Source organism: Melozone crissalis, unplaced genomic scaffold (genome assembly GCF_028551555.1).
Source record: "Melozone crissalis strain CALT ecotype California unplaced genomic scaffold, PUWL_Pcris_2 ptg000042l_1, whole genome shotgun sequence".
NCBI lineage: Eukaryota > Metazoa > Chordata > Aves > Passeriformes > Passerellidae > Melozone > Melozone crissalis.
Window position 1 is genome coordinate 13,095,111 of NW_026535820.1, and position 26,640 is coordinate 13,121,750.

Sequence of the window (26,640 nt, forward strand, 5' to 3'; positions counted from 1 at the left end):
AAAAGAGACAATATCCTTCAGGGAACAGGAAATAATACAATCTGGTTATCAAAAAAAGAAACAGTTATTGCTTCTCTTTTAAAATATAAGCTTCTTTGAAACTTCCTAAGATCAGAAATTTTTTGAGATTATTTTTCAAAATTAGGAATTCACAAGTAAATTATAGTTAAGTTCATGTAAATAAAAATACGTAATTCAAGAAATTGCTTTCCTTTAAAATCTGCAGATTTTTTTTATTATTATTACTATAAATGGTAATTTTTCAGATTTGAATTGCAACCTGCAGGTGTTATATGTGCTCTTTCTCTCTCTCTGTCCAGTTCTAGCTTTGCTTTGATTGGAATTGTCACATACATTTTACATTTCGCTCAATATAATGCATGTAGTGCCTGGGTTACTTTTTCATGTACTAAATACACGAACTCAACAAACTCTTGTAGACAGAATAGAGCCTTACTTTGCTTTCTCTGTCAAAAAAAAAAAAAAAAAAGAAAAAAAGCCAGCTGATATCAGACTGCATATAATGATGGAAGCATCATCTATTGTTTTAACAGGCCAAGTAGGCAGGAATTTGCTAGAGAGGGAGGTCTGTAGAAGGACTAATGTGGCAAATAATATCTCTTTTAGAATAAGTGTTTGTTCAGCTTCTTTCTGATCTCCTGAGTCACACCAGGGCCATGTGTGTCCCTGAGCTAGATAGTTACATATTTTTCTCATCAGTTTGGGTAATGTTCATCACAATACGTGTGTGTGAAAAATCCTATCTTGTTGCCTTATTAAGGAAGGTATGTCAGCATTTATATTGGCATTTAGTTTGGAAAACATGCATGTCTTTGGAACAAAGCTCCTGACCATGTTTGCTGGTCTTTGTTTCACAGTGTAATATTTTTTCAGTATATAAACAGATTTCTTTCAGTGAAAGCAAACTGGCACTTGATAGACATGCACCTACTGGGTTGTGACCAGAATTGTGCCCATTGCAGAGGTCCAGGTTAGAGATATCCTGAAATGCTTACAGTGTAGCACGTGCTCCTTGGTATCATGTGCTTTGCTCGCAGATGTGCTGCTTCTGTGGTGACCTGCTTGCTGATAGAGATCCAGCTTGTGGTGTTTGGGTAGCCTGCAGCTTACCAAACTTCACAAACAGTGAAGTGTGACCCAGCTTCTGACCTGCTTTTGTTCAGAAGGATTGTGTAAATGTTTAAACATCAAAGGAAAAAATAATCAGGTGCTGAGGGAAAAAGGTATTCAGATCTCAGTTAAGGAGCAGCTCTTAACTGTGAAGAGTGAACTGCAATCAGGGCTCTGGCTGTCCTGTGTTCCTCACAGGGTTTCCTGCCATTCCTTCAAGGCTCTGAGTGCAGGCATCTTTTTGAAATTATCTCTTGTTTCCCATGTCCATGCTTGTTTTTGGTAGGAGACTCAAAAGTCAGTACATGCACTCCATGTTTTAGTTCAAATATTTTCTGCACTCTCACTGATGATAGATCTACCTTTCACAGAATGGGTCAGGTTGGGAGGGACCACTGTGGCCATCTGGTCCAACCTCCAAGTTCATGCAGGGTCATCCTAAAGCGCATGGCACAGGATTTTATCCAGACAGTTCTTGACTATCTCCAGTGAGGGAGACTCCACACCCTCTCTGGGCAATCTGTCCCATTGCATGGTCGCTGCACAGGAGTTGCAGTTCTTCCTCATATTCAGGTGGAACTTCCTGTGCATCAGTTTCTGCCTCTTGCTATCCATATACACTTCTGAAGAGAGATGAGAAAGAAAAGTTTTTGCCCTTCAATATGGAAAGAGCATGACGTATTTATTGCAGTGACCACTGGCCAGGTCATTATCCTATTCATGCCAAAGCAACCTCTGAAAATACCCTTGACAATATTTTGTGTATCCTGAAATAATCTCTGGGCCTATTTTACCATGCTGCAAGGAAAGACAGGTGACAGACCTTCCTTTCACAATTTGGCAAGTTGAGTTTCACAACCCATTCCCTCTACTTGATAGAGCGTAATTTAATGGAGCTAGTGATCCGCACCAGATGATGGCCTCACCTGAAACAATAGTAGGGTAGCCCTTTTGCGTGGGATATTTTAGACTTATATGGCACCCACCCTCTGTTTATGGACAGAGATTTGGCTTTGGTGCTTTCCCATCATCTGGAACAGTTCAAGAGATAAAGGAGAAAGGGACTTCTGCTCAGTATTGTGTATTGGTTGTTGGATTTTGTGTATTGGTTGTTTTGTACTCACCTATCAAGCCAATCCAGTAAGAGAACTTTTTGTCACCTCCAGCTTTCATAATGCACCAAAACTCTGTGTCTGTTGTTTAGTTTTAGTCTCTCATCCCAAAGGGTAAATTAATTTGCCATTTTGCTTCACTTTATTCTCTTTGTTTTCATGATCTATATCTACAATTAGTTTGACTCATTGCTGCCATGTCCTAGCTTATTTTTTTAGTTCTTGTAGTGTATGTTTTTTTCTAAAGGGAGAACTTGTCAGTTGGAAATTGTTTTGGAGTATCTGTTTTAATATAACTCTGATTTTTCCTGTCTCCATCTGCTGGCAAAAAATGAGATTTGCTGTTCAAACATGATATAATGACGAACAGAAACTGTAAATTTCAAATAATAAATATAGTTTTGCTATTATCTATCCATTTGGAAATGGATAGAAATGATCAGTTTATTTATTTTAGGCTACTTAATAATAGCTACCAAATACTAGTAACTTTTTCTCTTTTGTGAATTTTCACTGTGCTGACAGGAATGAGTCAGATATTCAAATAGATGTACTCATAACCTGGGAGTTCAAATACATGGGCTGATTAAAGTAATTTGTTCATTTCTATGGGAGTAAGAGGCATTATAAAATGCTCATCCCTATTTTAAATATCAATATATTTTACAGTTATTTTACTGAACAAGCAGATAAAAGAAATAATGTAAAATGAGATTTTCAATTTGTTAATTTGTTTTGAATTATTTCTGCAGACAGATATATAGGGTTCATGTTATACATCAACTACCATTGCTTCCTCCTAACACTTTCCATACAAAATTTTTGTATCTTGAACCCTGAGGGAGTAAAACATACAATCATGTCAAGAGCTCATTATGCATGAACTAACAACGTGTAGGGCTATGAGCAAAACTTTCTGTTTATTCAGAGTATGGTGTTTCAGTCAGCAAAAGACTTTTTTTCTCATCCAGGGGAAATTCAAAATGTGCTACGAGTCAGCAGAGGTGTGGGGGCATAAATGAGCTTTAACTCTGTTGCTGTCTGAACTGATTATATGAGAAAAATGTTGCACATCATATTTCTGCATTCAAAGCAGTCTTAGATTTATACGAGATTCATATTATGTAATGAAATATTTAGGTGCATTGTTATTTGCATCTACTCCTAATGTTTTTTAGGTGCTTCTAGCTTTGATGCTTTTACAACAGAGGTTTTTATAGACCTGAACATTTTCTATAAAACTACCAACCAAGACTTTCCTTTTATTTTCTATTTCTGACTATCATGCCTTTATAGGAATATTTTTCAAACACTGTCAAGATGCTGATAGTTATATTCATTCACAAAGCAAGAGGATGTTTTATGAGACCTATTTCCTCCTAGAAATTTCAACAGGAGATGGGGCAGCAAGGAATTACAAGCACTCTTGTTTCAGTGGCATTAATTTTAAAGGCTTGTATTAAATTATTTTCTCCTCTGCAAAGTAGCTATAAAAATGACAACCTTTCATTTAATAGATTTTTTGCTGCCTTAAGAGTTCTATCTATTTGCTTTACTAGCAAACTTTCTTCCTTTCTTTACTGTGACAAGTCCTGTAGATTCAATCCCAATAAAAGAGACTGCCTGTCTCCCCAGCCATCCTAGTTCATAGAGATCCTTAGCACTTTCTGGGAGGCGCACAAGTCTCTGTAAAATTCACTTCTGTTCAGAAACTTATTCTTTGTCTAGATATCAAAAAAAACCCAAACCCTGAGAAAACAACTTTAATCTCAGAGTACAAATGGAATTTGTAGTGCTTAAAATGAAAGGAAACATTTCTTTATTTGTATCCTAAGAACACAGGAAAATCTCTGGATATACATAAAAACAAGAGTAAACAGGAAAAACTGTAATGCAAAGAGTAAAATCTCACTGATAGAGATTAAAATCATTCCAGCAGCTATAAGGATGAAGGTGGTTTGTCAGTGTGTGTCACACTGCTGGCCAGAGAGGCATCTGAGAAAACTGGTTTAGGACAGGGCGTGGCACACCTCAGTGATGGCTGAAAGGAGAGGGATGAAATGGACTGAAAGATTGGAGAGTCTAAGTTCAATGCTTGAAGTAAAGCATTCAGTGAGGCTTCCATTCCTAAGTCATTTTTGAAAGTGAGGCTTGGACCCTTTCTGTGCTGAATAAAAGTCCTAAAAATACCTCAGTGATTTATAAATATCCTCCTTGCTATTCCAGAGTTGTTACTGCCCAACTCACTTTGAAAGTGGCATTTAAGCTTCCTAGAATTATCAAGAAGAAACTCAATTAATATCTAGTCTACCCAAGACAGGATTTACTCATAGTATCCCTGACAGATTTTTGCCTAACCTGGTCTCAAAATCCTCCTATGATATACATCCCACAGCCTCCCCAGGCAAACTGTTACTGAGCTTGACTATCCCCATCAATTGTAGGTTTTTCCAAATGTCTGATGTAAATCTCCTGTTCTGTGGTTTAAGCCTATTACTTGTCCTGTCCCTTGTGGACATTTCATAGCCTTTCAGTCATGGGAATAGCATTATGATGCATTCTCTCATTCAGGTTTTTTTTTAGCCTGAGTTGAAGCTAAAAACCTGTCCCCTTAGGCACTGTGAAAATTTTTACCCAAAGTCAGCTTATAAAGCAGAGCTGCTTTGTTAATGTCTTTATAAAATAGCAATTTCATGATAAAAGTGTAGTATAATGGCATATGGCAGGAAAGCCTGATACAACTGTGTCCACTTCAGAGATTTCATGGTTTAAATGGAGATTTGAAGTTTTATAAATTTCCCAGCTTTTTACCTATTGGGATGTCAGCATGGAATATCAAAATTGTCAGTAAGTAGCTACCCTATTCAAATCACTCATCTGGTGTATTGCTTCTGCAGCTGAGGCTTATGGCACTGCCCAGTGCTGTATGCTGCTGGATGAGCTGAGCAGTTCACTCACAGCACCTTGGCACCTCCTACAGCACTGCAGGTGTTCTGAATCAAGGTCTACCTCATTATCTTAGCACCAAGCAGGATGAAGCCAACTCAGTCATGTCCAGGCTCCACTGGATAAAGTTGCAGATGTAGATATTTAATTACACCCCCTGAAGCAGTTTCTACTCTGTTTAAGCCATTTCTTTCCTGCTCTTTTTGATTTAAAAAGTTTGGAAAGTTTGTATTCATTTTCTAGCATTTCAATTAGGAGTCATGACAATTTGTGCAGACTCTACTTCTGTGTTTTTTTTAGAAGTACTATCAATGCTTATTGATTTAGTCATCTACATGGAGAAATACCTCTCCAAGAGCACCCCCAGCTCATACTGCCAACCTTTGGGTGTCGATGTCTGGGGAGGGATGTAGGAGGACTATTAGAAACAGCACTGCACACTATGGCCACCAAAAGCAGCAAACTGAGCTTCATTTCTGAGCTTCTTCTTTAAATGTATTCATAATGTTTGCATGTGTCAGCTCTGCTGAGGTGGCATCTCAGGTTTTAAATTAATATTGTTGTAATGCATTTCTTTTTAATTAAAAAAGAGAGCTCCCTCGTAGGAAATTTCATAAAATAAAGCTAATTAGTAATAAACAGATTAAATCTTTGTCAGTTAATCAACACTATAAACTTCTGAGTATTTGGAGAGCAGTGTGAGATAACACTGTCGTCATAATAAGAGTGTTTGAAATCATCAGGGATCCCACTGTGCTGTTTGGGTGGTGAGAAAATAATGATTGAAGATGGGCCCCCCTACAGTGTTCACATGTGAATTCCCCTAAAGATTAAAGCTGCACAGATCTGAATTTAATGTCGGCCCTATCTCTAAAGCAATTTTTTTTTAAGAGTAGGCAATGGTGGTGGATAGTGCCAAGCAAAGTCTTAATGATGCTTAAACCCAAACCTGTCACAACTCCACAAAGTTTTTGAGCTAGTGGTCAGCAACTGATAGTGGGTTGGGAGCTTTGCAGCTTTCTCAGAACAACTGTTCCTAGCAGATCTGAGGCTTTAACCTGTGGTTGAGATTGCCCTGCAAATTTCTCATGTTCTTCCACCCTCAATCCTCAACAGTCATTTCCACCAGAACTGTGACAGTTCTCTCATCGCACATGTGCCAAGGTTCTGCCCAGGTCCATCTGTCTCCGGGGGATAAAGAACACAATGGAAGAGACCATGTAGCTTTGTGCAGGGACCTCTCTGAAGAAAGTTGGGCATACTAGAGCAGGACAGGGCACAGCCTGTTTGGCTGGTAGTGTATCAACACCTCCTAACCCACTGTCACTTGGGATAATGCGCATTTAGAAGGTTACGCTCTAAAGGTGTAAAATTGACATTTTCTCCATTGCTACTAGGAACGTGTCAGAGCTCCTCTCTATCACCCTGGCAGGTTCTTTGGAGCCGTTGGGATTATTTGGGTTCTTCCTTTGAAATATATGAAAAATTTAGGTGGGCTGGAATTAAAATAAGGGTAGTGAGAAAAATGAATCACGTTTGTCCACATACAGCAAACTTGGTGGCGTGGGTTAGCAAGAAGTCATGATCTGGGGAGCAGCAAGTGGGAGTCATACAGAGTTATTATCTTTTAATTTCTCATCTTTGTCTATATTTGGTCACTGCATCCATAATTGCATGTGTTTTATCATAGAAGTGCCCATGTAAATCAGTTTTGTTGTGGCATGAATTAAATGAGCAGTAATGGTATTATAAAATATATTCAGTTTGGAACACTGTTATTGCTTAAAATACACAGTGAATGTTAGATTATACTGCTGCCTCCAAAGATCTAAATTTGAATACAGTGTTGGAGTACAAGTGAATTGGCCCTTCTTACTTTATTTTTCATATACTGGTGTATTACAAACTGCAGCCTGCTTGATAGATCTCTATTCTGGAAAAGTGAGTTCCTGCTCCTTCATTAGAACTGAATCCATAGGCAGCTGTAAAACAAACAAAACATCCACCAAAATGTGGATGGTTCTGTTAAAAGGGCGGGAGCTGAACTGCACTGGTTAATTTCAGAGACGTTGGGGACTGTTCCTTTTCAGAAGTGTTTAGCTACCCTGACACTATCACTTTTGAAAATCAGATGCTAGGTGTTTTCACTTTTCCACTTCTTCCAACTGGACATCTGTGTGCAAAAGTAGAAACTATTTAAAACACCCCTTTCTTTTCCTCATATTGTAGTATGTCTTCATGTAGTATGTCTTCATATAGTATGTCTTTGCAATTTTTGCAAGGGCAAATTGTTTATTACAACTTCCTTCATATTCATAATTACAGTCAGCTCTTTGAATTAAAACCTTTTATTAAACATCTTTATGAAATACTCAGCACAGATTTACTGGGGAGTGAGAGAATAACAGAGCTGTTGCATCCTTGCTAACAACCACATAATGCATTTTTGTGCCATGCGTTTGAGACAGCTTCTGCCTTTGAATCATGTTTCTGCATTTGGAGAAAGAAGCACAGATAGTTTTTGTTTTGTTTTTTAAAATACTGGAGTGGAAGATCACTTCCTATCAAGAAGCCAAATGCCCTGGTTTGGCAAAATGGGCTGCTTGCAGGGGTGATCCTTCTCATCACACAGCTTTCCTACAATACTGCGTCTGTTATTTGCATGGTGGGTGATCTTCAGACATTAATGGGTCTTTAACTCCCTTCTAAAAAAGGACAATAATGTGTCTCATGATTATCATAATTTGTCTATTCATCTTGTCTCCCTTACTTTTTCTGTTCTTTTTTTTTTCCCTTTTCAGGATGGAGTAGGTGTAGATGAGAAGCTGTCTTTACGGCGGGTGGCCGTCGTAGAAGATTTCTTTGACATTATCTATTCCATGCATGTTGAAACTGGGCCCAATGGAGAACAAATCAGAAAACATGCTGGACAAAAGAGAACCTATAAAGCAGTAAGTACAAAAACCAGCGTAAAGTGAACATGAGTCTAAAAATGTGAGTTATTTGGGTTTGGTCACATGGCATGAGATTTGTGGGGTTTTTTCCCCAGCTAGATTAGTACTGACACCCTCACTCAAACTGATTGCAGAGATCTTTCATTAGTGCATGAAAGCATATTGTTTAGAAATCACATTTGCTGTATAATAAGGGCCATATGCACTGACTTCACTAGACGTTCTCTCATTGGTACAAGAAGAGAATTTGCTATTTCTATAATGGTTTCTAATAGCTCTGAATTAATTAATTGCTATTAAATGGATGAAGTGTTAAAGCAGACTTAGAAGGTATTGTCACAATTTGGCTAAATGTATTCCTGTGTTTCAGCATATAAATTGTTTCAGCATATAAATGAAGGTGCCTTATAGGTTATTGCCACAGACTAAGTGATACTTAATGATTTAATGGTATGAAAACTTGTGCATGTCCTAAATTCAAAGGGCTGGAAAACTACTAAGTATAATAATGAGAGTGTTGAGGAGGCACCTCCCATTCCTGCATAAAGTGGCTGAGTAGAGAGAAAATACTATTTTGAAAATTTTAATTGCATCATAGTCCTAAAATAGCTATAAATGACTTTTGTGATTTGTGACACAAATATAACACTTTGCTGTCCCATGGAGAACTAATGAAACATTTGCTGCACTCTCCCAAGGTGCTTAAAATGCATGGTCCTGCCTGGGTTTGGGTGACTAACTTTCCATGTGCAGGGCTGTGATAGTGCCAGGCACACTCGGAGGCTGTTCCTGAGCCACCTGCCCAGCTGTTTCCAGTTGCTGAAGCACCAGGGGCTCTCCCTGGGTGGCAGGGCAGGGGTGACCAGCCAGGTCCCATCACATACCCCTGACTGGACTGCAGGGCATCCAAAGCACCTCTCCCCCTGGTCCCAGTGGGATGAGGCTGGCAGGGAGCTGTGGACAGGGCCCTGAGGTGACCTATCACCCTGGACACAGTTCTTAATCTTAAAAACAGCCTGGGGTTATGTGAGCTGTTTTTTATCAGAGGTCACCAGAATATGGGGAAGCTCCAGGTTTCTGATTCAATTTTGGCTGTAAGAAATAGCTGTTTTTCCATTACTGTTTCTTTCACCCCTATAGCAATCTTTTCTCTATATCTGTGAATCCCTTCACAGATATTTTATTTATAGGCTATTTCAGATGGTTTGTTGAGGGATAAGCTCTTGGCAAAATTTCTTATAATTTGTTCCCAGAGGTATTGACCTTAAGATAGACATATGAAGACATCTTTCATCTGGGTGTGCTGTTGTAGGGCTTGGAGTGTTATTTCAGGGTGATCTAACGCAAACTCTCTAAATTAATTTTCACCTGGCACCTCAGCCATTTTGATACTTCATCTTCTCTTTCAGAAAGCATTAGAAAAGTGATATTTTCCATTGACCTTTCTCTTTCTATTTTGTTTTACCTCAGTAGGCTGTTCAAAGGTATAGGTCACAAATGTCTTAGAATAATATACAGCTATAAGGAATGCTGCCAACTGTAAATACAATACTTCAAGTCATCATCCCACAAATGTGTGCCAAGTATAATATTTACTACTGTAAGAATCCCATGATTGCAGGTCAGATAAGAAATTTGTTTATTGTGAATAGCATAAAAGACTAGTGTATTTTTGGTGAGAAGAACTATTTGTGCAGATTCAGTAGCCTACACAGTAGTTTCATCTATTGTCAACTTTTATTGAAATTGAGACATTAGCTTGTTGCATCTTTAAGGATGCCAAAATGTAAGTTTTTGTCAGTCTGCAATATTTGTGCATTCATTTAATTGTATATTAATTTATCAATGGCATTGAGTTGCCTTTCCCAGTGACAAGATTCACATATATAATTTTGAAAGGCTTCCATAGATTAAAAAATGGAAAAAATACTCCAGAAGAAACAAATTTCAATTCTTGCTCTCTATTCTGACATAAGAATTAGGTTAAGTAAACAGGCATCAAACCCCCAGACCTTCTGGGGAAAGGCATGCTCCTTTACTGGGCCTGTCCATGAAAATGCCTTTAGTAAATTAAGAGATATAGTGTCAGTCTGTTCCAGGAAGCCACGCAGTATCTACCTCCTCTGTGGCACTGTAAGGAGGAATAAGGTAATATCTCAGGTAACTGTCTCCCAAAACATTTTACTTTAAAAGCTTTATAAATCAAACTGAAGTACTTTGGTGGGGTTTAATTTCATTAAGTGAATCTGGAACAAGATTAATTTAGTCTTGTTTCTTTTTTCACTTGTCAGAAGTGAATCATCCCTGAGATCTCTGCATGTATTTGTCATACATAAGTATTCAACAAATGGTTTGAGTGAAGAACTTTTATAGGAGATGTGCTTCACAAACTCTGTGCTACAATTGCTATTTGTAATTCACCCCTGGCATGATCTAGTCCCATTGCTTCCGTTCTCTCACCAGATAACCTAAAAAAACCTTTTAACAGAGAAATTATGGGAAGAAAACACCACAAGTTTGGTACAAAATTCCTGAACTTCTGAAGTTCATAAATACTGTCATGGATTTTCAGTACCTAAGTATTTCTGAAAAATTAATGGCACAGCCCTTGAGAATTGGAACATATAGATTTTAAGTCATTAATTTGCTTATATGTGTGTGAGTCTCATTTTCAATAGAAAACCTGCTCCACACAAAGTTCCGAAGACACTTCAGAATGATTGTAAGGGTAATGAAATTGTCAAAGGTGACTTGATTAACTACTGTCTGCATTTACATGGAGTTACAAATTTGGTATAGCTAGAGTCTTTTTAATTTTTGATAGAGTCACCCTGGGTGCTGGTGTGCTAAAATACATCAGAATGTCTCTCTAAAAATGTGTTCAGAACACTTGACAAACTCATTTAGGGAATCTGCACTGCCTTGTTTATGTTAACTGCATGATATTTTTACAACTGATTGATTTGTGTGGATCTTCCTACACTAGCACTGTGCAGGAAGATAAATAGGATGTGGTACTTGAGACCTCTTAAAAAGCAGAGTACTGGAAAGAGCCTTTCATTTTAATTGGGGCAGCAATGTACCAAGTTCAAACTTTAGGATTTTTGCCACAAACACTCTAGATAAATTAAGAAAGCCTCTGTCCTTCAATATTTAAGTTTAGAATAAGGTCCCATTCTCTTCTCCTCTGCATACTAAAAGAGCAGAAGGGAATTGTATCAACTCTATGTGTATGATGTGGGAGAGTAACCTTGAAAATATGCAAAACAGGAGGAGTGTCCTACTTAACTGGCAGGTTTTGTGTTCATTTTGGGTACCTGACTCATATACAAGGTAAGATTGATGTGCTATTTTCCTTGCCAGCATAACTTTAGGTAGAGCTATACCAGCAAATAACCCAGAGGTGGCTTATACATGTAAAATGAAACCAGGAACTTTAAATCATATCCAAAGTATGCCAGACTGAAGGAATAATTGATGTGGTGCTTTTAAACTCAGCTACTTTCCCAGCTCCCAGGGAAGTTTACAAACAGGGAAAACATTGAGGATCTTGATCTGGGAGATAATTCCCTGACAAAGGCAGGATATGTGACACAAGGCCTGGCCAAGTCGCTTGCTCAGCAGGGGCACAGGTGACTCGGAAGATGCGGAAGGTGAAAAGAGCATGTTCCTCAGGGCAAGGGGAAGCAGTGGTGCCCAAAGAGTGGCATGCTTATCCTGCATTCCCCTGGGTGCTCTGCTGGGCCTCCACAGGAGGTGGAGTGAGATGCTGATGCCAGCAGTGTTGTCAGGAGAAAGCACCGGGATCTCACAAGGGTATCTCTGCTAGCAGGTGCTGCCACAGCTCAGTGTCTAAGAGGAGCTCTTTGCTTTGGGGTAGTGCTTTTCACTCTGTGTTCTCAGGGAGTTATTTCTGTATAGACATCCCACTCTGAAAGGAGAACTGTGGCATCAAACTGGGGATGGGGACGCATGGGAGAGAAGTGTTCAGGAAAAGAATCCATCTGGTGTATTTGGGAAAGGCCTGCAACAAGAGCATAGCAGGCTTTCTGTGCCTTTGTAGAACTACATTTCTTGATTTAAACTATTCATCTGTGTCTACAACTTAAATACAAGTGTTGAAGGTATATCAGAGGTGGGAGTAACTGGGAAAAGTTGTGGCTACAGTAGCAGCATAATGCAACAGGCTCAAGCTGTCAGGACAACTCTGTGATTCAGTGCAAACCAGGGGAAAAAATAGCCTTATCACACTTTGCAAGAAGTGCAAATGGTCTGTGATGAGGCTGGCAAGCTAAAACATCTGTGTTACTTCTCATGCCCAGCTATTGGTGCTGTCAGGCCAGGCAAAGTGATTAAGCCCTATATTTCAGAATAGATTTGACTTTCCTTACTTTATTTTGATATCCTTAAAAAAGGTATTAGATTTTCATTAATTTAAACAATTGAGAAGGTGCCTCAACTTTCTATGTTATATCTGAACACATTTTCCCACAACTAAGTGCATCATCTAGCTGAGAGCTGTGTATAAGTCTCATAGCTACCTTAGGCACCTTTAATTCTATGTAGATATTCTACTTGATGTTTTTATCTATGAAGGATGATCTAATATCTGTCTGTTGAGTCTGTGAGTCTCTGTGCAAAATCTTGAAACATTACAGCAGTGAACTTGAATTGTGAGTGAGGGTTGTCATGTCTGAGCAGGTGAAATGTGTTGGTTATTAAGACTCTTAACCCATAAGTGAAAAAAGAGCCACTGGGCTGATGAGCTGGAAGAAGCAGGCTTGTAAAACACAGGGAGATACTAATGTGTCAAGGGAAAGCAGTCTGAGACAAGGCTCTCATAAGATAGGTAGTACATAAATATATAACATCTGAGGCATTAACAGGAGCCTTTAAGATGTGGAGTAATATCTGGGGTCTTTTGCCTCACCCAGCTGTTTCAGTGATAAATGTTTCTTGATTTTGGATCAAGATTTTTGTGTAGCTTCCCATCTCTCCTGTCAGCCTAAGAAAACCCTTGCTGAGACTGAGAAACAGGGAGTAATTCATTTTCCCTCCCAAAACAAATGAATGTGCTTTGAGTCCCCTGTGAGCATCACACTGAGTGTGTTTTCCTCAGGAAATAATTTTTTGACAGGTTGCTCTGTGAGATAACATCATATCCTTCCTGATCAAACAGGGCTAAAGTAGGTTTGGGGCTTGGCTGTTTTCTGTATAGGACAGACTTGTTCTTGGGGAAGTAGAAGAACTTGAGCTTTGTGCAGGGCCCTAGCATGCCTAAATTCTTGCATCCGCAACATTCTTGTGTGCATGGCAAAACTGCCAAGCCCCGTGCACTTTTACTCTATGAGCCTGATTCTTTGCAAAGGGTGAGTGTTCAGTGTCCTGGCAATTGTCCCACTAGCAGGTGTTTCCCATTGGTTCCCTCATAGAAAGCAGTTTTTGCTAGATGAGGAGAGAAGGGAAGGGAGCTGTGAAGTGCAAGTTTAGCACATGAGGGAACAGCATTTCCCACAGTGTAGCAGGGTAGCAAGCTCTTGCTAAAACTCCCAGCAGTGCTAGATCTGATTTCCTGTGTCAGCCCTCCATTCTGACCTCTTGCTGAGGAAAGGAGAGGGCTTCCCTTGGCTGCCTTGCCCTCCTGTCATCAAGAAACCAATTTATGCCACCTGGTTTGATGGCTGTGGGCCCAGGACAGACTACCATCTTCACTCTGTCCCTATCTTTCTCTCTCTTTCCCTCCTCCTGGAGTCTTTTGATCATCTTTCCCCCCTTTACCCTCCTTAATTAAAAAAAATACAAACGCACATGCAAAATCTCTATTCTGACACATTGTATCTTCCAGACTACACATACACCCTCCATGTTAATTCTTTAGAGGTTAATAGGTTCACTTGCAAAATTTCACTCCCTCTCCTCACACTTGTCTTTCCTACTCTGCCATATGTGTCCTAAAATCTGCCTTTCAGTTTAGGACTTGTTAACTTTCCAAGCAAAAATTTAGCTCTGAGAGCTACATCATCACAACATCCTGCACTTAAATCATCTGAGTATGGGAGAGCAAAAAGGAAACTTTGCTTGTTTTTCCTGCCTGTAGTGATGCAGTAGGAATGAAATAGGCTTCTCACAGACAATTAGGACATTCATTGCTTAGCTCCAATGTAAATCAGATTACATGCTCAGGTAGTGGATTACTTGCCTGTGCTAGTTGTGCTCTTCATGGGATCCAATAAACAAGCCTAGACTGGCCTTCACTGCTGCATGATGCTTTGGATGCAGTCATATATGTCAAAATATACCAAAAAGTTTTTGTTAATGATGAAGTAAGATCATAAAAGCTTTGACTCTGGAACCACTGAAGTCAACTCATTTTCCTCTCAATTCAGAGTTAAAGCCAAACATATGTAGATGTGCATGGACTGTATTCTTGCCTCTTATCTTTTAATTTCTGAGGCTTAAACAAACCCTGTGTAATTTTTGTGGTTTTTGCTTAATGCTCTGGAAGTTCTGTTTCTTCTTCATATATCTTTACAATGTAAAAAGGCATATAGCTATAATAGCTATACCTAGTATGCAATACCTAAACACAAACCTGCTAGAATTTGCTGGTTTTCTGATTTCTCCATGATACAGAACACATCCAGTTATGAGATAACACATTCTACAAGCAGCAGAAGATGTACTTATGTGCCATAAAAACTCAAGTAAGAGTAAGGAATCCCATAAGGATATTTCTAGAGCTTATATATTTGAGAAAAGTATAGTTATAATATTTTTTTAATCAATCCAAGTAATTTTATCAATATGGTAAATCAGCACTCATTGGTCTTTGATGGGAATGGGCATGTGCATTAGAAATTTCTTGTAAGTCATGCCAAAAATATGACAGTCTGATTTGTCAGAGTATGAATGTAAATAAGGCAATATCTCCCACTTCTTTTTTCTGGCTTTAGTTTTTCTTAAAATGTAGAAGTATGTTCATCTTTGAATCTTTTTTTTTTTTTTGGCATGGATTTACAATAAAACCATATTCTTTTTTTATAACACATCACTGAAAAAAGATGGTCTGGCTATATGTTTTATTAGCTAATAGCCTTGAGAAGAAGGCTAGGAGCTGGGCCACAGAAGACAGTGAGAGGATACAACATCAGCAAGGACTGAGTCATTACTTCCTTCTTTTGGATAGAGTAAAGGACAGAAACCATTTTTCCTGATGAAATCAGACCACTCAGGTATTTTTGTGTAATTACTTAGAAGGTGTCATAGGCCTCCAGGTTGTTCTCTGAAACACTCACATACAAGCCAGCTCCATGAATTACATCAGTCCAGTCTTGTGCACAATCTGGTAAACTCTACTGAGAGCTGAAATATGGGATTTTATGTTCAGCCTTGTGCTAATTTGGTTGAGCATTTCTTGGCTACAGCTGGTTCATAGCTCGGCCAGAGCCAGCAAGTGGCTATCTGCATCTTATAATGTAGGGAGGAAAGGCAAACAAGGGTCTGCACTGCTGGGGGTGTGAAATTGTGCAGTTGGGAGGAGACAATTCATCAGCTTCCTGGCAGTGAAAGTTGGAGATAGCTTTCTATTCTATATATTCAGGCAACAAGAATAAGGAATGCTGTGGGCTATGCTCCTTATGTATCTCTTTTAATGTGATTCCTGTTGTATTATGCCAATTTATACAGACTGAAGTCTAGGAATGTCAGTGATTGATTCAAATTATAAAATAAACAGGGGAGGAAGTTGGTGAAATCTGGAGTTATTTAGGGAAGGGCATCCTTAAAACTGTGTTGCAGTGGGAGGTTGGAGACACAAGCATCTGCTCTATGGACAAATTTAGTTATAAAACCCAGTTCCCTTATAGTCAGTGGAGCAGACCTACCAAATCTGGGCCTTAGCTCACTTTCTCTCCATGGAGGAATTTCATCTTGTTTGAGCAGAACTGGAATTTTGACAGAGATGCTTGATTAGAATAAATGGAGCATTCCTATCAAATGCAGGGGACTAATGAGTCCATTGGTAAGCTCCATTAATTTCAATACAGTGCTAAGCATGTTAAATGTTGTAAGAGAGAGGTTGCTGTGTACTGCGCTTTCCAATTTGTTCAATACTGAATTCTAGCTGGCTTTATGTTCTTTTTTTAGTTTCCGTAAAGCATGAGCATAACCAGTGTTTTCATGTTTAGAAAGGTAAATAAGCATCTGCTCTGTGGGTATAAAAAACAGGAAAAAATAATCTAAAAATATATTTTTAGTAGGACCTCCCATTCAAAAGTGGCTTCATTTAGTGCCTTAATTTTAAGAAAAGGTGTTTCAGGCCCAGAAAAAATCTTTGCCAGTTTTTATCACAGAACAATATTTGCTTTTATACTAATTCTCTTCTCCCTTCCCAAAGAGATTTTCATTATATAAGAAAACAACAACAATAAATAGCCTAAAAACCAATGTTATAGACATGATGGTATATTTTGCATTCCCATTTTATAATGCATCATTTCTATGTATTGACATGACACACATCACATCAACAAACACTAATTTAAACTCCACCTATTTTCAAAAATACTGTGACTGATAAATTTGATCCATGGAGTTTTAGGAAATGTAAAATTCAACATAGGTTAAGTAGGAGACAAGCCAAGTGGAAAAGTGTAAGAAAGTTAAAACTGACCATCGTTCCTCCTCTTAGCTCCCTTTCAAGGGGCAGAAGTGGTTAGGACAATATGTAATCCCATTTAATTCTAGTTAAATTGTGATCTTGTCCTTTCTGTAGCCACACTTTCATACACACCATCTCCATTCTTCTTCACTTCCTAGTGTGACTTGCATCTCAGCATAGTCCTTGATAGGAAATCAAATCCTGCTGTAGGTTTTACAGTAGGGCAGTACAAACAGATTAACAACTCACTCTCCTAATCTCTCTTGCTGGGCCTTGGTCTTCCATTAAGGATTATCTCCATAATAACATAGTCACCATAGCTGGGAAAAAAGAGGCTAGAGATTCATTACAACACTTGCACTGGTCAGCGTATATACATCAACATATCTAAGGAATCACAGAAAAGCCATGCATTTGCCTTTTATTAGCTTGAAAACACCCAAGTTTGGATGTTTTCATCAAACTCCACCCAACTGATAAAGCTGCTCCAGTGCACTGCAGTGTAACAGTCTCTGCTGATGTCTGGTTTGAATGTCCCAAGACACCTCTGTTGTTGTCCCTAGATATACATTATAAAGAGTTTTTCTCTACAGATTTTTAACTCCCTTTCAGGCAGCAGTGGACTAAAATGAGATCTTTCTTGGCCTCATAACCTACATGAAAGGAATCTATCTCCCTCAGCCTTTCCTTCAAGGTTTCCTTTAGGTTCCAGCTGCTATGATGGCCTGGCTCAGAGCCATCTCCTGCTTCTTAGCAGCCTTCTTGAAGTGTGGAGAAGAATGTGAACTTTGAGGGGAAACCTGGGCACATTATTCCAGCTGCTTTCTTACCAGCACTGAGTAGAGAGTGATAATAATTTTTCTTGATCTGTTGGCTCTACAGTTAAAGTAGCCAGTATGAGATGTAGTTTGTCTGGGATCAGAGAGTATGCTGTTAGCTCATTTTCAGCTTGGCACCAGCCTCCAGGTCCTTTTCAGCAAACAAAATGTCTGTAAAGACAGATGCATCCTTTGGGATGAGGGAAATGCAATCTTTAAAACCAGTAACAACTTCTTCCTCCTCTCCTTCTCAAAAGAGAAAAAAATCCCTCTGGTACCTATGTGTGAGTATGTGGTTAGAAGCAATAATTTTGTTGAAACCAAGAAACAACTCAAATCTGTTGTTTCAAAATATTGCCGGGTAAAGCAGAGTCTCTAAAATCAACTGGTTCACAAATTCTTTAACTATTAGTAAAAATAACATAGGTACTCCAAAGTACAAAACCACAAGCTTTAGAAAAAAATTTTCACAAAAATTCAAGTACAAAGTTAAAATAGTAAGGCAACCTTCTTTACTGCTAATCAATCAAGTCCTATATCTGTCCATGTATTGTTGCAGCAAAAGAAATAGATCACATAAGACAAGAGCTTTCTTTTTTTGGCATTGGCTGTTAAAAAAAGGTCTCTCTTCAACTTTTTTTGTTATATATTAATCTTTTTGTTGAAAGGAATTTGAAATGAACTGTAAACAGAAAACAACCCCCCTTTTGATCTAAGTGGGATTTTGTTCAGTACCAACTGTTAGTAGCCATTAGATGCTAAGTAGGCAGATTGGAGAGATGCTTCTTGAAATCCTACATAGTGTGCAGAACATGCTTTCATTGTGCTTCCTGGCATTAAAAGATAATGTGCCTTATTTGGAAATATGATGATGAGGTCTGTTAAATCATGCTCAATCAGCTTACATAATAACACCTATATTTTGTTATTAATTTCAGATTTCGGAGACCTATGCCTTCCTACCGAGAGAAGCGGTGACACGATTTCTAATGAGCTGCTCAGAGTGCCAGAAAAGAATGCATTTAAACCCAGATGGAGCGGATCATAAAGGTAGTTTTAGTGTCAAATAGTGGGATGTAAAGTAATTTCATTTCTAATACCCATTTAGAGGTTCCTAGCTTAAGTGAGGGTTCATATAAATTTGGTAGACTTGTAACAGTTCACTAAGTCAGATCATCTCATTTACTTAAGCTGGAAGGTAGTGAATCTTCTGCTTTCACTGAAGGATGGAGTGTAATGCACCCTGCACCCTCAATAGAAAGATGGTTTTATCTGGAGGAAATAATTTATTTTGCTATGGAAATGTTTGTTTGGGAGCTTAAGCATAAGAAATAGATAGGGTATATGGGCTGTAGTCATTTAGGGTAGAAGAGCTCATCAGTTTTCATGGTTTGATCTTGGTTTTCCTTTTTTTTTGGGACAATTCCATTTTTACAGCCCACAAGCAATTGCAAATGCAAAAGTTAGAGCTAAATAATATAACAGTCTGACTTTAACTGCAGAATAGGCTGACATAGCCTCCACAATTAACATATATTGCACAATAATATTTTTTTTCCAGATAATGGAAAACCTCCAACTTTGGTGACCAGTATGATTGATTACAACATGCCCATTACTATGGCTTATATGAAACACATGAAGCTGCAGCTACTAAATTCACAGCAAGATGAGGTAAAACCTGAAATCTTTTAAGGCTGATTTTCTGTTCTGCTGTGTTGTTTTGTACTTGTCTTTCAGGTGGCTAGGAAACTGAAGTGAAGATGATTGTTGATCCCATCTTTATAATTTTGTTGCTAAAATAGTCAGTGTGAAGCCAAGGCAGGGTTGTTTTCAAGCAATCAGATTGAGAGAAAATATGACTTATGGCCCTTCTGTACTTGGAGGTACTGAGTGTATTTTGAATTGCCTGAAGGTGCTCTTTCACTGGACCAGTGGAAAGGGTGATGTGGGCAGCATGTTCACTTGAGACTTTGTTCTGTGCCCAGCAGTGACTTCCACTGTCTGCTTTTAGAAACCAATACCATCAGCAGCTGAAATGACTGCTATGGTGTTCTCAAGGCTATCAAACATGATGGATGCAACACATGGCACTGACAGTGATGAAAGTCCTGGCAACATCAGTTGAAAACTTTGAGGCAAAAAACTTAATAATAAGAGTAGGAGTTGCTTTTGAAATTTTGAATAAAAAGGCAGAAAAAAAGGAGGAGGAGAAGTAGACTGAGAATCAAGCTTCTTCATGAAGAATTTGGATTGGATTGGATTTATTTCTTCTCAAAGGTTGTTTGCTTTCTCTGATTTATTCACAGTTTTCCCAGATCTTAAAAAGTGCTCCATCAATTCTCAGGCCCATACTAAATTATTTGTGGTAACCTCATTTTGCTAGAAGTTTGTTCATTTGCCATTTAAACTGCCAAATAGAAGCCAGCAAAAAAAACCCAGTTCTGCATTCTATGTCTTCCTGTTCAGCTATAAGATATTTTTTAATAAAGAAAGCCTTCAAAAACAACCTTAACTGCTGGATTGTGTCAAGACCCTGACTGACTTCTGACTTGTGCAGTCAGCCAGATTTGTTTTCCCAATAAGTAGGTATGGGCTATTGCTGGAGATTTCATTAATTCAACACTCCCTAGAATGGGGATTTCACCACTTTTCTAGAAATATCAGGATCCTTGTTTCAGTTCGACCCTTGTTTTTAATTGCAGAGGATGTAGGGAGAGATCCCAAACACAAATTTCTTAATGCATAATACGGCCTGGTCATCTTTTCCTTCTATTGAGTCTCCTGATGATTTGAGGGGTTTCGAAGTAGATTTTCAACTAGCAGGAGAGAAGAGGTTTTATTCTGCAGTAGCCTTAGGAATTAAAGGACTCCTTGATTTCTACACCTTTTCCCTTTGGATATTACTACTTCCACAGCAGGGTCAAGGATTCATGCTGGATCAGGACCCCATGCCACAGGTCTTCTGTAGCCTGAATGTTTTGGTGCAGTCTTTCTGGTCTGATGACTGAAATTTTTGTTGAACCAGTTTTTCATCTAGACAAGCCAGTGACAATGATTTGGAGGCAGCAGGACTTAACTTTGCTGGGTATTTCCCTGCCCAGCTTGGTTTTGTAGCTCTGTTGTTACTGTATATGAAATGCCTGCAGCAGTGGATTTATGAAATTAATTTCCTATATGTTTTATTAATAATAATTTTTTAGGGTAGAGTGGGCACAAGGAAAGTTTTGGATTTATGAAAGTAATTTTTGTATGTTTTAGTAATAATAACTTTTCAGAACAGAGTGGGCACAAGTAAAGTTCTCAAAATAATCCTTATGTCTTTTCTCAAATCATGGTTTTGCCAAGGTTTTCTTTTTTCCCTGGGCTGTACATTTGTTGGCCCTGAGAACAAAATGACAGGGAAAATGTTGTAGTACAAAGGAGCAAGACATCTGGTTCAAACTATTTCATGCACTTAAAAAACAGGCTTGGGTTTGTAGGAAAGATTTAATCAATCATATAGGTATTCTTGTGTGGAATTGAGACAGGAGTAAACTTGGATCCCGCTGCTAGCTAGCATAACGACTGAAATCTCCTAATTCTCTCATCTTCAATTCCACATTTTTAAGCTGAGACCACTGATGAGAGGGAAACTGGCTTCATCTAAAAGCAGAACTCACCACTGTGTGGGAATTTAGAGCTGTGCCACAACTGCTATAAAGATGCCATAGGTACTCAGTTTTTGTTCCCATGCTCATGTGTCCATGCAGATTCAAATAGAGGTTTACACAGATAGAGGTGTACACAGTTTGGGAAGTGAAGTGGAGGTATTCTGCAGTGCTGTAGGCAAACAGGCTGCCTATGTGTGTTGTTTTATAACTGTGCAAGTGTCAGCCAGAGCCCTCTTTCTGTGAGCCCATCAAATTGCCTAACCTCAGAACTGAAATATGTGAGCTGCTGCTTGCTGGTTCCTGCAGGATTCAATGAGAATTACCCCTGCATTTTAACAGAGACACAGCAATCCAGAAGGTCTGGGGGAGTTTGTTTTCTTATCTTGCTCTTTGAACAAGCAGAGTGCATTTTCCCTAAGCCTCAGACCCATCTGGTATGTGTGTGCCTTGGCCCTGTCTGTCTGTGCAGGAGGCTGGTGGGCACCAGGGTCCATCTGTGAGGGCAGTGTTTGGGTGTTTGCTGCTGCTGTGACTGGGTGCTGCTACCTTGTGTAAGGCCAGACAGACAGGTGCCTGTTAGAGAAGCCCTCACTCTTCCATTTGTTTTTTTACAAATCCCTGAGAACAAGGTATGTTTACTCCCTTATTTGTCATTGTCCTGCTGTGGCAGTGCAGAACAGCTTCACTTTGTGTGTTGTCCCACTCTTGCTCCTGAATGGCATTTGTAGTACTTCATCCTAATTTAACATGAGTCATTACTGCAGGGAACTTGCTTTCTGGAAACAGGAGAAATGTCCATACAACCTGGAAACACTGCTGAGACCTAGGGGAGGAACTGATTTAGGAGTTAACATCAGAAAGAAGCAAGCAGCTATATTAATACCTGTAATAGCCACTTCACAACAAGTACACAGTAAATAATGTTCTAGAGATTGCTATTTTTCTAGGTCAGTTCTGGTGAACAACCCACAAAAAATAGTCAGAATCCTGTCTTGTCCTGTTTTGATGAGAAAATGCAAATAAAAATGAATTGGAAAACTATTTCAAACATTTCAGGATGTACAAATCTATTTGCCATAGTTTTCTCTCATCTCTTTCAAGTACTTTTCTTCTTAACAGCAGTAACCATCAGAAAAGTTGTTACTGAAAATATATTGCCTTAGGTTTGTACATTGCCTCAGCCATTTCCAGAGCCAGACTTGTGGATACTTAATTTCCAATCCATGAGTGGATGTGTGAACTTCAGTGGGACTGAAGCAACTGAAGTCAAATATGTATTTGAATATTTTCTGGACTATGCCTAAAACTGTTTTCTTTGATAAGTGGGGATAATGATCAGGACTTTTACTTTTTGCCCTTCTTACCATCCCTATAAAATGCTCTATAACTGGACTTGATGGGTAAATCATATTAAAGATGTACAATGTAGAATAAATTTACAATGATTCTCCTGTGTTTATATTACTTTTATTTGCCACTGACTGTCACGACCATGCTCAGAACTTTTATAGGCTTTCTCATTTTCATAGATGCTTCTTTAAACAGAGTGTAAGTGTGACATCATGTCAAGGGAATTTGACCATGGATTCCTACCAGGTCATGTTGCCATTTGAAAATATCTTCCTGTGAGTCTTTGTGGTTTAACCCCAGCCAGCAACTGAGAACCATGTAGTGGCTTTCTCACTCCTCTACCCACTCTGGTGGGATGGGGGAGAAAATCAGAAAAAAAAAGTGAAAACTCAGGGGTTGAGATGAGAAGAGTTTAATAATTTAAACAAAGCAAAATCTACTACTGCCACTATTCCTACTACTAATTGTAATGAAAGGAGAGAGAGAGAAGGAGGAATAAAATCTAAGAGAGATATGTGATGCCAAATAAAATTCCTCACCACTCACTGAATGATGCCCTGCTAGTCTCCCTCTGGTCAACTCCTCCCAGTTTATATACTGGGAGTAATGCTCTGTGGTATGGAATATCCCTTTGGCCAGTTCAGGTCAGCTGTCCTGGCCTCCCTCCTGGCTCCTTGTGCACCTGCTCACTGACAGAGCATGAGACCTGAAAAGTCCTTGATTTAGAGTAAGCACTACTTAGCAACAACCAAAACATAAGTGTGTCATCAACATTATTCCCACACTAAATCCAAGGATAGCACTGTACTAGCTCATAGGAAGAAAAGTAACTATCCCAGCCCAAACCAGGACAGGGGTCACTCACAGGGGTCACTTCCAGGTGGGAAAGGTAAAGGATTCAGGCAGGGAATATAGGGAGGTCTCCTCAGCCAAATTTGAATAACAAGGGCTTGGTGTGGGGTCTCTAGTTACCAATTCTTTTCTGGAATATACTATGGAACTACTATGTAGTATCCTCATTGTTGAACAAATTGCATTTATCAGACCATCATACCAAATAAATGCTGTAGTTTCTCTCCTCTTCTTGATGTCCTCTGCTTGTTTTCTTATGTACAAAAATGTTTAACATGATTACACTTCACACTATGTGTGAGTGAAACAAATGGGAAGAGAATGAGCTGCACATATAATGTGAACAGTGCACCATGTTTTCTAACATGTCTCTTTCTATTTGCAGGATGAAAGTTCTATAGAAAGTGATGAGTTTGATATGAGTGACTCAACTAGAATGTCAGCTGTAAACTCTGACCTCAGCTCAAATCTGGAGGAGAGAATGCAAAGTCCTCAGAACCTCCAGGGCCAGCAGGATGGTAAGGCTTTCATTTTGTACAGAAAATATGGCATTGCCTGGTTTTTGCTTCCATTCTGTGTTTTCTTTTAGAATTTGCTTTTCTTCATAGTGTGATTCATTAGGTAATTTGAAGTACACGTTCCCTATATCTCAGCATGAAGAAGAAGAAATTAGTTTTTGGGTTTTTTTCAGGTTAATTTATTTGTTGCTTAGGCAACAGGTGAGTGCTTAGACAACTATATCTTAAGTAGCATTATCTTACTGTTTCTAGATATACATCTGTAGTGTGACCATGCTCAGGAATAAAAGGAAATAAAACTCAAACCTTTCTCAGTCAACCTAGAAAACTGAGAAAGTTGTTTTCACGAGGAGGGAGAGTAGTGTCACAGAAGCTGGTTATTTGGGAGATAGGAACTGGAATGTGATATTCAGAAGACAGGATGAAAACAACAAATTCCTATGGAGAAATAGAGGCAAAAGATGAGAAAACACCAAGCAGCATTGCACATTTGAATGTTAACAGTTTCTTTTCTATAACACAAAGCTACTATTTGGTCAGAGATAAAACTGACTTGGCATTGAAGGTACATGAGTTTGTAGTCTTTGGATTCAGCCCTTATTATATAGCAAGATAAATGAGTCTGGTTTGGAATGAACTTGTCTGGATTATGGAGCTCACAAATAGCCTGTCTACTACAGACTGTGACAGTGGCTCAGGAGTGGCACATGGATGCTCAACACCCAAAGTGCAGGTCTGTTCTATTGCCATTAGAAACAACTGATTGGAATTCTGTACTTGCTACTTGGGAATTTCCTGATCATATGTGCCAAATCAGAAATGCTTTTTATATTTATCTTGAACACTAAATGTATGGGATTTGACTAATCTTGATGCTTTGCACTTCATGTATCATGGTCATTTGCTAGCTGGTAAGATATTTAGGTGAGAATGATGTGGTGCATAGTGGCTGGTAGGACCTGGTGATGGCTTGGATCTTCATCTGGGTTGCTCTCCAAACAAAGGAAGGAGTAGGATGTCTGTGATCATTTGATAGGCCAGATTCTAACCACAACTGCCTTTTGTCTGAGTGTCCTCAAGCCATCACAATTTTTTCAACTTTTAACCAATTTCTGTCTACATATGTTCACTAGACAAGGAGTTCTGATGCATATGATGTCTGAAAAGATAGTTCACTTTTCTGTTGAAATTTGACTTTTCACAGGAATAATATAGTAATATTGCTGACTTAGAGGTTACAGGGATACTTAGGAAGGTGATTTTTTAATGTATCTGGCTTTCACTGCAATACTATGCTGTAGAAGTTTCACATATATAGTTTCTTAATAATAATTGCATGCATGCTTATGTCTGAAATAAAAATTATAGCTCAGTACAGTAACCTGTGAAGAAATGCCTGTCATACATATCTTAACACCTGCTGCAACCAGATTCATGTGCCACATGTAATCATATTAGAACCTAAGTATGAATGATAAAATGCTGCAAATCTGTCACTTGCTATTTGAAATGATGGGAAGTAAATCCACTGTGGTCTTTGAACTTCAGACAGCGTGATCTTACAGTATGGCTTTAAATCTCCCAGCTTTCCCTCCCTTCCTCCCAGATGGCACTTGCTCACCTTCCTAAGGCAATCCTATTTTTTGCTGTGTCTTCTGGCTAAAACATCTGCTGATAGAGAGATTTGAAATAGCCACTCTCCCTGCTTCATTGTTTTCCTTTGCTAGCTGTTGTCAGGTAGCAAACCTAAGTGTGGCTAGTTATAGCAGCACTGCTGTTTTCAGATGTGGGAGAAGGGGCTGAAGGAGGAGCAGAAAGACATGAGAGAAGTGGGGGGGGGGAAGAAGGAGGAGAGGAGAGGGCAGGAAAAAATAAGATTGGAAGAAAATAAATAATATGAGAGGTAGAGGAAGGGAAGATGGAACAGAAAAGAGGGAAAATAAAAGGGAACTTAAATGAATTTAGCAGTACAATCCCTTCTGCTGTCATAGGCTGCCTTGTAAAATTTTACAAATTTAATCCTTAATTATAGCGCACGCACACTGAAATCATCACCAAAGCATGAGACTGCGTCAAAAGTGATTCTTGCTCCCTTCCCTCAAACACTTTGCATGTCTATGAAAGTTTATATCAGCCACCACATTCAGCCTATACACAAAGACACTTGGCATTTGCCTCATCTGAATTATGTTTGCTGCATCCTGGCAGGTGGAAATTTGCTGTTGCATAAGGTTGCCTGTGCACATGCAGTTGGAAATGGTGTCTGGGGTGGAATAGGACAGCACGGGTCTTCTGCTGCTCCAAGCATGCTCTCTTTGGGAGGATAATTTGCTATTGGGAATCATTAGGAAAACTGCTGCCTGGAGTGGATTAAGGATAACTCCAGTGTACCTAAAGGTGATGTGTTTAATCACTTTACTTACCTGGTTTTCCATGTGAAATAGCATGAGAATATTTTGGGACATCCCCTGGTTTTTTGGGTTTTTTTTCTATGCATTTAAATTGATTTGGTACTAGAATATAAACAGTCTGTGTACCCTAGAGGAATGTAACAGTGAGCTGGGTCATGCTACTGAGGGAGAGATGGAGGCTCCTCCTTCAATTCAGTTTATCAGAGCATCAGAATGTTGACACTATCTATGTAAAA

At 38.9% G+C, this 26,640-nt stretch overlaps 1 protein-coding gene across 3 annotated transcripts in view; it reads left to right on the plus strand.

The window, feature by feature from the left end:
• Positions 1-26,640, plus strand: part of NOL4 (nucleolar protein 4) — a 186,348-nt gene that overhangs the window by 27,089 nt on the left and 132,619 nt on the right. For all 3 annotated transcript variants that reach the window (XM_054284740.1, XM_054284741.1, XM_054284742.1), the window contains exons 2-5: positions 7,991-8,140; positions 18,559-18,670; positions 19,182-19,294; positions 23,861-23,993. In XM_054284740.1, the coding sequence (XP_054140715.1) occupies positions 7,991-8,140; positions 18,559-18,670; positions 19,182-19,294; positions 23,861-23,993 (508 nt within the window). The remainder of the gene's footprint in view (positions 1-7,990; positions 8,141-18,558; positions 18,671-19,181; positions 19,295-23,860; positions 23,994-26,640) is intronic.